The sequence below is a fragment of the Helianthus annuus genome, chromosome 13 (assembly GCF_002127325.2).
Source record: "Helianthus annuus cultivar XRQ/B chromosome 13, HanXRQr2.0-SUNRISE, whole genome shotgun sequence".
Lineage (NCBI taxonomy): Eukaryota > Viridiplantae > Streptophyta > Magnoliopsida > Asterales > Asteraceae > Helianthus > Helianthus annuus.
Window position 1 is genome coordinate 55,979,584 of NC_035445.2, and position 14,458 is coordinate 55,994,041.

General features: G+C 36.0%; 1 protein-coding gene across 2 annotated transcripts; it reads left to right on the forward strand.

Moving 5' to 3' along the window:
* The first annotated feature begins 2,100 nt into the window (after window positions 1-2,100).
* On the forward strand, window positions 2,101-14,247 carry LOC110900846. 2 transcript variants are annotated; one of them, XM_035981567.1, is made up of 10 exons: window positions 2,101-2,723; window positions 2,816-3,316; window positions 3,441-3,590; window positions 4,684-4,794; window positions 7,125-7,235; window positions 9,547-9,663; window positions 11,969-12,079; window positions 12,684-12,731; window positions 13,032-13,465; window positions 13,551-14,247. In XM_035981567.1, the coding sequence occupies exons 1-10, from the start codon at window positions 2,165-2,167 to the stop codon at window positions 14,166-14,168; spliced, it is 2,760 nt and encodes a 919-aa protein (XP_035837460.1). In that variant the 5' UTR covers window positions 2,101-2,164; the 3' UTR covers window positions 14,169-14,247. The 2 variants fall into 2 exon arrangements, with proteins under 2 accessions (XP_035837460.1, XP_035837461.1); XM_035981568.1 differs by lacking the exons at window positions 7,125-7,235; window positions 9,547-9,663; window positions 11,969-12,079.
* Window positions 14,248-14,458: the final 211 nt, after the last annotated feature.

Below are 14,458 nucleotides of genomic sequence, written 5' to 3' on the forward strand. Positions count from 1 at the left end.
ATAATTTTACATATGATTTAGAGAAATACAGAATACGTTACGAGATTCTTCGAGAATTAGAAAAGGAGAAAATACAGAACGACAAGGGTGTTGGTCTTTTCTCCCACGTGTAGGGCTGTAAACGAACCGAACGTTCAGCGAACAGTTCGTGAACCGTTCGACGGGAAGTTCGTTTATATTCGTTCGTTTACTACATGAACGAACACGAACAAGAAATTGTGTTCGTTAAGTTAAACGAACGAACATGAACAGAGGTTGCGTTCGTTCGTTTATGTTCGTGAACGTTCGGTAATGTGTTCGTTTATGTTCTTGAGCGTTCGGTAATGAGTTCATTTATGTTTGCTTGTTAATATTTATTTGTGTTAGTCCGTTAAAGGTTTTTATATGTCGTATTTTCTTTTATTATTTCTAGTTTTTAAAATTTTGAAACCCTAGTTATTTTATATGCCTCTCACAACATCCCTCATTTCACTATTTCAATTTTAGTTTGTTTTAAGGCTTAGGAAACTCTTAATTTTGTGTTTATCATGTTTTTGATAATCACGCCAACTCTATTCGGATAATTATGTTAAGTGTTTCTTTATTTTTTGTGGATTCTTCGTAATGTTTATGATGAAAATGCAGATTTTATTCTAAAATAAATATTGTGTTTATAAACGTCATTTGTGTTCATTTATGTTCATGAACATTTGTTAGAGTTCATTAGCATATGGTAAGTGTTCGTGAACAGTTCACGAACATGTTCGTTTCCTTAATGAACGAACACGAACAAGAAATCTCGTTCGGTAAGCGTTCGTGAACAGTTCATGAACAAGCTTGTTCCTTCATGAACAAACACGAACATGGCCTTGTTCGTGTTCGTTCGGTTCGTTTACAGCCCTACCCACGTGTGATCCAGAGGTCGTCGGGTGGGCATAAGATCCATGGGCCCTATTGTCGGATCTGTGACTCCATGGAAGATGTGATTAAGGTAAGCGTGCCATATCATGTGTCATGTGTCATAAAAAAGAACATAATCCCAGATTGTCTAAAGAAGCGCTTTTATCGTGTGTCATATTAGAGAAACATAATTTTACATACGATTTAGAGAAACAGAGAATACGTTACGAGATTATTCGAGAATTAGAAAAGGAGAAAATACGGAACGAAAAGGGTGCTGGTCTTTTCTCCGACATATTTTATCAAATGAAGTATCACGTGTGATTGGCACGTGTGATTATCAAATGACAACTTCAGGGGTCTAGTCCTAGCTAGTTTATCCCACGTGATACGCATCTAATATGACACATGATAAAAGCGCTTCTTTAGACATCTGGGATTATGTTCCGCAAATTGGGAACCACAAATTCGTGTGTAAAAGCTCGGAAAGATGACCGAATGGAGATCTGAATACACCCTTGGTATTTGTTTACCACATGACACATGATAAAAGCGTTTCTTTAGACAATCTGTGATTATGTTCCGTTTTAACATGCCGCTTAAATCTCAGTTATGTCTCATTGCATTATGACAATACTGACAAGGGTGCTGGTCTTTTCTCTCACTGTGCAAACTTGAAAAATCTCACCATAACATATTATAGACTGGTGGGCATAAATGGTTTTAGTATATTTTATCTTGGAATATCTAGTCTAATATTTGAAAATGGATATGATGGTGTCAAGATCTTTATCTATCATGTTATCGACCAACTTCTCATGTCATCGACCAACTGTCCGAAATCCCTTTTGTTTCTCAGGTTCACATTCGACACAACACAACAAAAAAATAAACTTCAAAAAATCAGTGCATTGATACGCATCGTATAGGCCTATACAATGCGTATCAACCCCGCCGCCAGACATAACCTACACATGTCAGCCTGCTATGTCTTTTACTTTATTTCAATACGCATCGTATAGGTCTATACAATACGTATTAAATTGAAAAAATGTACGAATAAACAAAGGGTGTGCTATTACAAAACCCCTAATTAAAATTCCAACCACTTCTTTGATATTTCCTGTCTCCTCAACGCGTTTTCCCCTTATTCACACGTTGCAGGGAACATTATTATATATACAGAAGGAGCAGCAGCGCCATTTACAACTGTACCAACCACCCCAATCCTCTTTCTTGTAAAAGCATCTTCCATACTTTTTTTTTAAAAGAAAAAAAAATCAAAATGCAATTTAAAATGAAAAGAGGAAACAGAAACAAGAAGAATCAGAAGAGGAAGGGGGCAGAACCCGGCTGCTGCCCATCATGCCAAGCGATCACCGACGTCTACCGACACCTGCAAACGTCCCACTGTCAATCTGCAGTGCACGAAGCAATCTGGGGGTCACCACAATACCCATGCCCCTCTCACGTGAATACGTCTAGCTTTTTGTCTATAAAGCTGGACAGTCACCTTGATTATGTGGCGTGGAAAGAACAGATGTTGTGTCTCCTGGACAGCCAGGGTATGCGTGGTTTTATCGATGGCACGTTTAAGAAACCCCAAGCGAATGGTGGTCCAAAAGGGAAGCCGGAGAAGACTAAGTACAAAGAATGGAGCAGGTCGGACGCGCTAGTGAAAGGATGGATCTTTGGTTCCATAAGTGAATACAATATGGACGATGTTATCGGTCTTGAAACAGCTCATGAGGTTTGGAATAAGCTAAAGAATATCTTTACTACTCCGCCTGCTCCTATCAGCAGCACTGACGCCGAGATCCAGACCCAGACAGACAAGGAAAAATGTACTGTATATTAATTTGTCGTGTTTCCTTGCGAAACCTTTATAATTTTTCATTGAACTTATGACAATTGTAATCTTTTCACATGGCAATAGGCGAAGAAGAGTACGTGCCACTATGCAGAGCTATTGGAATGGGAGACTGGAAGAAAGCTCAAGAGTTTTTCAACGAGGACAAAGATGCATTGATTAATAAACTCAACCATTTTGGACAGAGAACACTTCATCTTGCAATTGGTAATCCTGAAAATGTCAAGTTTCTTGATAATCTCCTTGACCTGATAAACCCAGAGTCACTTCCAACGCTGGTGGATAATGATGGTCATAATCCATTGCACCTTGCTGCAACGCTTGACCACAGGGAGGCGGCAGAGAAGTTGGTTGGGAAAAACCCACATTTGTTATTCATTCTCGACAAACATAATTGTTTGCCTATCCAGAAAGCTATTTATAATTCTCATAAGGCCACTTTTCTTTATTTGCTTCAAGTGTGCAAACAATATATTGGGCTCAGCCAACAGGAAGGATATCACAGCCCCTTTATGGGCCAATACGGTCTCATGCTTCTCAATGAGACAATATGGTCAGGGTTTTTCGGTGAGCTTCTACTATCCCTATTACAGAGTTGACTCTAGTTTGACACTTGTCAAACATTTGGATATGTTTCTGGAAATATGCCCCATGTTAAATTTGTTTTTTGTATGTTGAATTCCACTTGTAGATGTTGCATATGCGTTGCTCACAGAGTATCCTGAACTTGCTACAACAATTGCCCCGCCTTATAATTCTCTATTATGGAGTATTGGGAAAGAGAAGGATGCATTTCGGAGTGCCAAATGTTATAACTTCTACCAAAGATTTCTTTATTCTCGTATGTTCTTCCCTTACTCTAAATTCTTTAAATTTTCATTCTTTTCATTCTGTATATGTGTCATGTCACTTTTTAACTTAGGTAGGCTTTCCTTGAGACAATCATAATTTGCTCGTGAAAAACAATTTTTTCAAACCTCCAAACTACAATCACATTTTTTTTAAAAAATAATTTATAAATTTGTGTTTTTTTTTTCACCAAAATCTTCACTTGTACTTAGGGCTGTAAACGAACTGAACGAACACGAACAATGCCATGTTCGTGTTCGTTCGTTAAGGAATAAGCTTGTTCATGAACTGTTCACGAACGCCTACCGAACGAGATTTCTTGTTTGTGTTCGTTCATTAAGGAAACGAACATGTTCGTGAACTGTTCACGAACACTTACCATATGCGAATGAAGTCTTAACAAATGATCATTAACATAAATGAACACAAATGACGTTTATGAACACAATATTCATTTTAGAATAAAATCTGCATTTTCATCACAAACATTACGAAGAATCCACAAAAAAATAAATAAACACTTAACATAATCATCCGAACAGAGTTGGCGTGATTATCAAAAACATGATAAACACAAAATTAAGAGTTTGTTAAGCCTTAACACAAACGAAAACTGAAATAGTGAAATGAGGGATGTTGTAAGAGGCATATAAGATAACTAGTGTTTCAAAATTTTAAAAACAAGAAATAATAAAACAAAATACAACATATAAAAACCTTTAACGAACTAACACAAATAAATATTAACAAGCAAACATAAATGAACTCGTTACCGAACACTCACGAACATAAGGAACACATTACCGAACGTTCACGAACATAAACGAACGAACGCAGCCTCTGTTCATGTTCGTTCGTTTAACTTAACGAACAAAATTTCTTGTTCGTGTTCGTTCATTTACTAAACGAACGAACATAAATGAACTTCCACCCGAACGGTTCACGAACTGTTCGCTGAACGTTCGGTTCGTTTACAGCCCTACTTGTACTCATATCCAAGTCCCTTGAGCTTTGTTTCTATGTTTCGTTTTAGTTCCAATGTAAATATACAGATTATTATCTAGTTAAATTTATTTACATTGTAGATGTGTCGACAAAGAGTTACGGCATAGAAGATACACATAAGATTCCAGATATTGAGAACCAAGAGACAAATAGTGCTAGTGTTGTGACCAAGTGCACGAAGAGCTACTCTGGTTTGTGATTCAATAAGGCTAACTATATCAACCATATTATGTTCTCACTTTTCTCTTTCAGGCGTCCATGATAAACTCAAATCAAATAATCAATGCTAGTTCATTTATTGGTAATTTATTCACACAAGTGATCACGCATCGTTTCACCACTTGAATTAGTCAGGATCATATTGGAACATGTGGAAAATTACTCGAGTTAATTCTCTAATTACCATCTTTGTGCTCATTGTTGATGCCTTAATTGTGTTCTGGTTGGCAGCGGAAGTTTGTCATGTACATCATCATCATATGCAGAACTCGATTCGCCATAATCATGTTTGGGAATCATGGTGAATCAATCGGATAACACATAACACACTTTCTAAAGAACAGGAAAAATTTATGAAAGAGAGGATATTAAAGATAATATCTTGGTACCGATTATAATTCCGGTAATTTGTTTATATACAGATACGAAGGGGTGGTTGATTCCGGCGGATATTTTTGGCGCCAATAATCTCGATTCAAACCGGTGTGTCTTGTGTGACATACCCCTTCGATAATATTCGATACTTACACACTTAATAATAATAATAATAATAATAATAATAATAATAATAATGATAATAATAATAATAATAATCATACAATTACTTAATACATAAACTAAAAATAATATAATCAAGTTTATAAGTTCTAATACTCCCCCTTAAACTTGATTATATCCTCGGGATTTCATTAAAACACTTCGGTTGGCCTCGTTCACTGCTTTCTCAGCTTGCCGGAAATCGAATCTACGTCGCTTTTGTGTCTTCTTCATTCCTATCCAAGCATTCCCAGCGAACAGTGCATAGTGCTCTCTATCATCCTCCGGCATGCAGCCTGTGCTCCTTGTCCTTCTTCCTTCTTCAGCAGCCCTGTCGTCGTTCTCAGCAACTCCTTGAGATTGATCTTCTCTTACATTACCTTGTATTGTCTTAAACTTATAGTAGTATATAACATCTGTACTCCCCGTCTTCATAATTGTGGCCCATATCCTTCGAGACCATTGCCCACAAGTTGTTTGATATCACAATTCTATGACCCCCTTCTCTCTTGACTACCATGTAAAGTTCTAACAAATTTACTTTCTTATTGTTACTCATGTACACCAGAACCGGTCTTGTATAGATTCCCATTTTTACTTGTAAGAACCATTCGATCATCTCTTCAAATTTCCCTTCTATTACATACTTATATTTCATCACATACTCACTGTCATCGAGCGTATCTAAGAGTGCCTTGCAATCTTGAAATTCTTTAAATTTCATTGATTGCAGAATCATCACATTCCAATCGGCTTCGTTGGAAGATAAATTCAACTTCTCGATATAACCATTCAAGTAATTAGACTTGAATGTTTAATGTTCGGATTCTTTCTCTATTATTAACTGTTTCTCCCTTGCACCAATTTCATCTTCCCTTGTTAATCCAGCTACATTGTTTTTCTTATTCAGAAGCGGTTCACTAAATGTCGGAAACAATTTGCATCTTTCACCGTGAAACTGTACTGTGACACCTTGAATTATGAGTTGATCAAGGCTAAGGATATTTCTATCCAATTCCGGTGTGTAATACACACTTTGGATTCGAAATCTTTCACTTCCGGATACAACATCCACAGCCGCTATGCCCCGTATAAAGTAAAAATGGTTTTCACCGGTGTTTGCCTCAACACCGAATATTTTCTTCATTCTTTTGAAAGAATCTAAATTACCGGAAAAATGATGTTTGAATTTTGTATTCACATACCAAATTTCCGACCAAAGACCACCGTCAGTGCCACTGATGATGAATTATGAGTCTCTAACGTTGTCTTCTTCTTGAATTTGTGTCTCGGTGTTTATGGCTTGCCTGATCAACAAAGTTGCTTCATCACTTTCCTTTTCTTTGCAGAAGGTTATTTGATAGACCGTTTTTGTATCATCTTGGCCATCGATCTTTCTCTTTGTTCATCAGAACAATGTTTACATGGAAGCACCGATGCAGACGCGTAGACTTTGTCTCCTTTATAATCTGATGTGGCTCTGATACCACATGTTGGTAGCGGAAGTTTGTCATGCACATCATCATTATATGCAGAACTAGATTCGCCATAATCATGTTTTGGGAATCATGGTGAATCAATCGGATAACACACAACACACTTTCTAAAAAAATTCTTTTAAATAATTTATAAATTTGTTTTTTTTTGTCACCAAAATCTTCACTTGTACTCATATCCAAGTCCCTTGAGCTTTGTTTCTATGTTTCGTTTTAGTTCCAATGTAAAGATACAGATTATTATCTAGTTAAATTTATTTACATTGTAGATGTGTCGACAAAGAGTTACGGCATAGAAGATACACATAAGATTCCAGATATTGAGAACCAAGAGACAAATAGTGCCAGTGTTGTGACCAAGTGCACGAAGAGCTACTCTGGTTTGTGATTCAATAAGTCTAACTATATCAACCATATTATGTTCTCACTTTTCTCTTTCAGGCGTCCATGATAAACTCAAATCAAATAATCAATGCTAGTTCATTTATTGGTAATTTATTCACACAAGTGATCATGCATCGTTTCACCACTTGAATTAGTCAGGATCATATTGGAACCTATGGAAAATTACTTGAGTTAATTCTCTAATTACCATCTCTGAGCTCATTGTTGATGCCTTAATTGTGTTCTTGTTGGCAGCGGAAGTTTGTCATGTACATCATCATCATATGCAGAACTCGATTCGCCGTAATCATGTTTGGGAATCATGGTGAATCAATCGGATAACACACAACACACTTTCTAAAGAACAGGAAAAATTTATGAAAGAGAGGATATTAAAGATAATATCTTGGTACCGGTTATAGTTCTGGTAGTTTGCTTATATACAGATACGAAGGGGTGGTTGATTCCGGCGTTTATTTTTGGCGCCAATAACCTCCATTCAAACCGGTGTGTCTTGTGTGACATACCCCTTCGATAATATTCAATACTTACACACTTAATAATAATAATAATCATACAATTACTTAATACATAAACTAAAAATAATATAATCAAGTTTATAAGTTCTAATACTCCTCCTTAAACTGGATTATATCCTCGGGAGTTCATTAAAACACTTCGGTTGGCCTCGTTCACTGCTTTCTTAGCTTGCTGGAAATCGAATCTACGTCGCTTTTGTGTCTTCTTCATTCCTATCCAATCATTCCCAGCGAACAGTGCATAGTGCCCTCTATCATCATCCGGCATGCAGCCCGTGCTCCTTGTCCTTCTTCCTTCTTCAGCAGCCCTGTCGTCGTTCTCAGCAACTCCTCGAGATTGATCTTCTCTTACATTACCTTGTATTGTCTTGAACTTATAGTAGTATATAATAACATCCAAGTACATGGCATACACTATCCTCATGTACTCTCCGTCTTCATAATTGTGGCCCATATCCTTCGAGACCATTGCCCACTAGTTGTTTGATGTCACAATTCTATGACTCCCTTCTCTCTTGACTACCATGTAAAGTTCTAACAAATTTACTTTCTTATTGTTACTCATGTACACCGGAACCGGTCTTGTATAGATTCCCATTTTTACTTGTAAGAACCATTCGATTATCTCTTCAAATTTCCCTTCTATTACATACTTATATTTCATCACATACTCACTGTCATCAAGCATATCTAAGAGTGCCTTGCAATCTTGAAATTCTTTAAATTTCATTGCTTGCAGAATCATCACATTCCAATCGGGTTCGTTGGAAGATAAATTCAACTTCTCGAAATAATCATTCAAGTAATTAGACTTGAATGTTTAATGTTCGGATTCTTTCTCTATTATTAACTGTTTCTCCCTTGCACCAATTTCATCTTCCCTTGTTAATCCCGTTAGATTGTTTTTCTTATTCAGAAGCGGTTCACTAAATGTCGGAAATAATTTGCATCTTTCACCGTGAAACTGTACTATGACACCTTGAATTATGAGTTGATCAAGGCTGAGGATATTTTTATCCAATTCTGGTGTGTAATACACACTTTGGATTCGAAATCTTTCACTTCCGGATACAACATCCATAGCCCTTATGCCCCGTATAAAGTAAAAATGGTTTTCACCGGTGTTTGCCTCAACACCGAATATGTTCTTAATTCTTTTGAAAGAATCTAAATTACCGGAAAAATGACGTTTGAATTTTGTATTCACATACCAAATTTCCGACCAAAGACCACCGTCAGTGCCACTGATGATGAATTCTGAGTCTCTAACGTTGTCTTCTTCTTGAATTTGTGTCTCGGTGTTTATGGCTTGCCTGATCAACAAAGTTGCTTCATCACTTTCCTTTTCTTTGCAGAAGGCTATTTGATAGACCGTTTTTGTATCATCTTGGCCAACGATCTTTCTCTTTGTTCATCAGAACAATGTTTACATGGAAGCACCGATGCAGACGCGCAGACTTTGTCTCCTTTATAATCTGATGTGGCTCTGATACCACATGTTGGCAGCGGAAGTTTGTCATGCACATCATCATTATATGCAGAACTAGATTCGCCATAATCATGTTTGGGAATCATGGTGAATCAATTAGATAACACACAATACACTTTCTAAAAAAAATTTAAATAATTTATAAATTTGTTTTTTTTTTGTCACCAAAATCTTCACTTGTACTCATATCCAAGTCCCTTGAGCTTTGTTTCTATGTTTCGTTTTAGTTCCAATGTAAATATACAGATTATTATCTAGTTAAATTTATTTATATTGTAGATGTGTCGACAAAGAGTTACGGCATAGAAGATACACATAAGATTCCAGATATAGATATTGAGAACCAAGAGACAAATAGTGCCAGTGTTGTGACCAAGTGCACGAAGAGCTACTCTGGTTTGTGATTCAATAAGTCTAACTATATCATCCATATTATGTTCTCACTTTTCTCTTTCAGGCGTCCATGATAAACTCAAATCAAATAATCAATGCTAGTTCATTTATTGGTAATTTTTTCACACAAGTGATCATGCATCGTTTCACCACTTGAATTAGTCAGGATCATATTGGAACCTATGGAAAATTACTCGAGTTAATTCTCTAATTACCATCTCTTTGCTCATTGTTGATGCCTTAATTGTGTTCTTGTTGGCAGCGGAAGTTTGTCATGTACATCATCATCATATTCAGAACTCGATTCGCCATAATCATGTTTGGGAATCATGGTGAATCAATCGGATAACACACAACACACTTTCTAAAGAATAGGAAGAATTTATGAAAGAGAGGATATTAAAGATAATATCTTGGTACCGGTTATAATTCCGGTAATTTGTTTATATACAGATACGCATGGGTGGTTGATTCCGGCGGTTATTTTTGGCGCCAATAACCTCCATTCAAACCGGTGTGTCTTGTGTGACACACCCCTTCGATAATATTCGATGCTTACACACTTAATAATAATAATAATCATACAATTACTTAATACATAAACTAAAAATAATATAATCAAGTTTATAAGTTCTAATACTCCCCCTTAAACTGGATTATATCCTCGGGAGTTCATTAAAACACTTCGGTTGGCCTCGTTCACTGCTTTCTCAGCTTGCCGGAAATCGAATCTACGTCGCTTTTGTGCCTTCTTCATTCCTATCCAATCATTCCCAGCGAACAGTGCATAGTGCTATCTATCATCATCCGGCATGCAGCCCGTGCTCCTTGTCCTTCTTCCTTCTTCAGCAGCCCTGTCGTCGTTCTCAGCAACTCCTCGAGATTGATTTTCTCTTACATTACCTGGTATTGTCTTGAACTTATAGTAGTATATAATAACATCTAAGTACATTGCATACACTATCCTCATGTACTCTCCGTCTTCATAATTGTGGCCCATATCCTTCGAGACCATTGCCCACAAGTTGTTTGATGTCACAATTCTATGACCCCCTTCTCTCTTGACTACCATGTAAAGTTCTAACAAGTTTACTTTCTTATTGTTACTCATGTACACCGGAACCGGTCTTGTATAGATTCCCATTTTTACTTGTAAGAACCATTCAATCATCTCTTCAAATTTCCCTTCTATTACATACTTATATTTCATCACATACTCACTTTCATCGAGCATATCTAAGAGTGCCTTGCAATCTTGAAATTCTTTAAATTTCATTGATTGCAGAATCATCACATTCCAATCGGGTTCGTTGGAAGATAAATTCAACTTCTCGAAATAATCATTCAAGTAATTAGACTTGAAAGTTTAATGTTCGGATTCTTTCTCTAATATTAACTGTTTCCCCCTTGCACCAATTTCATCCTCCCTTGTTATTCCCGTTAGATTGTTTTTCTTATTCAGAAGCGGTTCACTAAATGTCGAAACAATTTGCATCTTTCACCGTGAAACTGTACTATGACACCTTGAAAAATGAGTTGATCAAGGCTGAGGATATTTCTATCCAATTCCGGTGTGTAATACACACTTTGGATTCGAAATCTTTCACTTCCGGATACAACATCTATAGCCCCTATGCCCCGTATAAAGTAAAAATGGTTTTCACCGGTGTTTGCCTCAACACCGAATATGTTCTTAATTCTTTTGAAAGAATCTAAATTACTGGAAAAATGACGTTTGAATTTTGTATTCACATACCAAATTTCCGACCAAAGACCACCGTCAGTGCCACTGATGATGAATTCTAAGTCTCTAACGTTGTCTTCTTCTTGAATTTGTGTCTCGGTGTTTATGGCTTACCTGATCAACAAAGTTGCTTCATCACTTTCCTTTTCTTTGCAGAAGGCTATTTGATAGACCGCTTTTGTATCATCTTAGCCATCGATCTTTATCTTTGTTCATCAGAACAATGTTTACAAGGAAGCACCGATGCAGACGCGTAGACTTTGTCTCCTTTATAATCTAATGTGGCTCTGATACAACATGTTGGCAGCGGAAGTTTGTCATGCACATCATCATTATATACAGAACTAGATTCGCCATAATCATGTTTGGGAATCATGGTGAATCAATCGGATAACACACAACACACTTTCTAAAAAAAAATTAATAATTTATAAATTTTTTTTTTGTCACCAAAATCTTCACTTGTACTCATATCCAAGTCCCTTGAGCTTTGTTTCTATGTTTCGTTTTAGTTCCAATGTAAATATACAGATTTTTATCTAGTTAAATTTATTTACATTGTAGATGTGTCGACAAAGAGTTACGGCATAGAAGATACACATAAGATTCCAGATATTGAGAACCAAGAGACAAATAGTGCCAGTGTTGTGACCAAGTGCACGAAGAGCTACTCTGGTTTGTGATTCAATAAGTCTAACTATATCAACCATATTATGTTCTCACTTTTCTCTTTCAGGCGTCCATGATAAACTCAAATCAAATAATCAATGCTAGTTCATTTATTGGTAATTTATTTACACAAGTGATCACGTCGTTTCACCACTTGAATTAGTCAGGATCATATTGGAACCTATGGAAAATTACTCGAGTTAATTCTCTAGTTACCATCTCTGTGCTCATTGTTGATGCCTTAATTGTGTTCTGAGAATTGGCATGCGATCAGAATATTGAACATTCAATATACAATAATCTTGAATCTTAAAAGTGGGATTGGTACTCTTCTTTGTTCCATTTGATCGGTTATATACAGATGTGAGAATCAACACTTTATTTCACAAAAGACACAACCTTTAGTTCTAATCCTAATACCAATTACATGATACACATATTTTGTATTCAACCCCTTTACATTTCATATTTAATTACATATTTGATCCATAACTTTATATTATTTGGTGAACGATCTGGAATCTGGATTAGCCAACAAATTGTAGGAATTTATTTATTTATGAGAACTTTTATTTGATGATTTTCATTATTGAATCTTGTTTCTTTGCAGTCATCAAGATGATTTATGTCAAATTTTGGGAGGTTGCACTACTACATGGTACGAAAGTTTTTATTGGTTTTTCTTGATAAATGCTGCCATTTTTTCATTATTTGAAAGTTGTCTTTCATAGATACAAAAATAAATATATAAGTTTTTCTCAAACCAAAGTTAAGCTTGCTTATCATTTCTATCACATATTAACTTGTAACTGGTAATGACAGAATGATTTCTATCCAAAATATGGCCAAGCACTTGAATTTCTATTAATTGTCTTAAGCATTGAAGGGTAACTCAAAGAATCTGCAGAATTTATAAATTGTGCTTAATAATTGATTTTCTATTAATAATTGTCTACAGTACCACATATCATGCACCTCCATGAAGACAAAGTGAAACACAATCTAGCTATTATGATACTCAGGTTTATATGCGAAGAAGTTGTTAAATTACAATCTAACCATTTCGGATATTATTCATCTGCATATATTGCCGCCATTCTTAATGATACTCCAGAGGTAATAGAGGCGTTAACCGAATTTTTTCCTAGATCAGTTTGGACCACGAACAGTGATGGTTACGTACTTTCTCAATTGTCGATCAAGAACCGTTGTGAACATGTTTATAACTATTTTGTGCACGAGGTTACTCATGAGAAGTATTTGCATAATTCAATTGTTGACAAAGATGGAAATAACCTTTTGCACTTGGCTGGACAATTGGCACCTGCATACAAACTCAATATGGTTACTGGTGCGGCATTACAAATGCAAAGGGAGTTACAGTGGTTTCAGGTATAAATTTTATTCTCTATATCCAAATAAAAAATTATATAAATTAAGTATAAACTTATTTTCTTTAATATCTATTGACTTGCAGGAAGTGCGTAAATTAATGCGTTCGAAGGATAGGGAAGCTAAAATCAAAAAAGGGGAAACCCCAATGATGGTATTTAAAAACGAACATGAGGATTTGCGAAAAAAAGGTGAAGAGTGGATTAAAAAAACAGCCGATTCATACACAATTACAGCTGCACTTATTATCACAATAGTTTTTGCAGCTGCCATTACTGTACCAGGTGGAAACAATGGGGATACTGGGAAAGCAATTTTTGAAAGGAGGAGTAGCTTCATAATATTTGCTATCTCGGATGCGATCTCATTATTCACATCCACCACCTCATTGTTGTTGTTCCTATCCATTCTCACAACACGTTATGCAGAAGAGGATTTTCTCCACAAGTTACCAAAGAGATTAATACTTGGCCTTGTGATGTTATTCATGTCGGTGACAACCATGTTAATAGCCTTCAGTACAACATTATATATTATGTTTGGGCAAGAGAATTCATGGATCCTGATCCCAATTGCTGCAATAACATGTCTACCAATTGCTTCTTTTGTGACATTGCAATTACCTTTGCTTATTGATCTCATCTCTTCAACATATGGTCCTGGAATCTTTGTTAAGCGAAGTGAGCTTAGGATAACATCGTAAGGGAACTTTTATTTATTTATTTTTATTTTTCATGTGTACTATATGTAAGAAACAATAAAAGTGGATGTTCTTTTTGTAACTATTGTATATTTCAAATGAGAGGTTGAATAACTATCATGCACTACTAGATAGATTGAATTCTTCTCTATATATGTAACACCTAGGCTCAATCGGAGTTGACGTGTCACACAATACATCAGAGACTATACCAAGTAGCTAGTGATTAGTTTTTGATGTATAGCTTTCGGTCATTGTTTAAACGAATTAGGTTAATGTTTTGTTTGATTTTG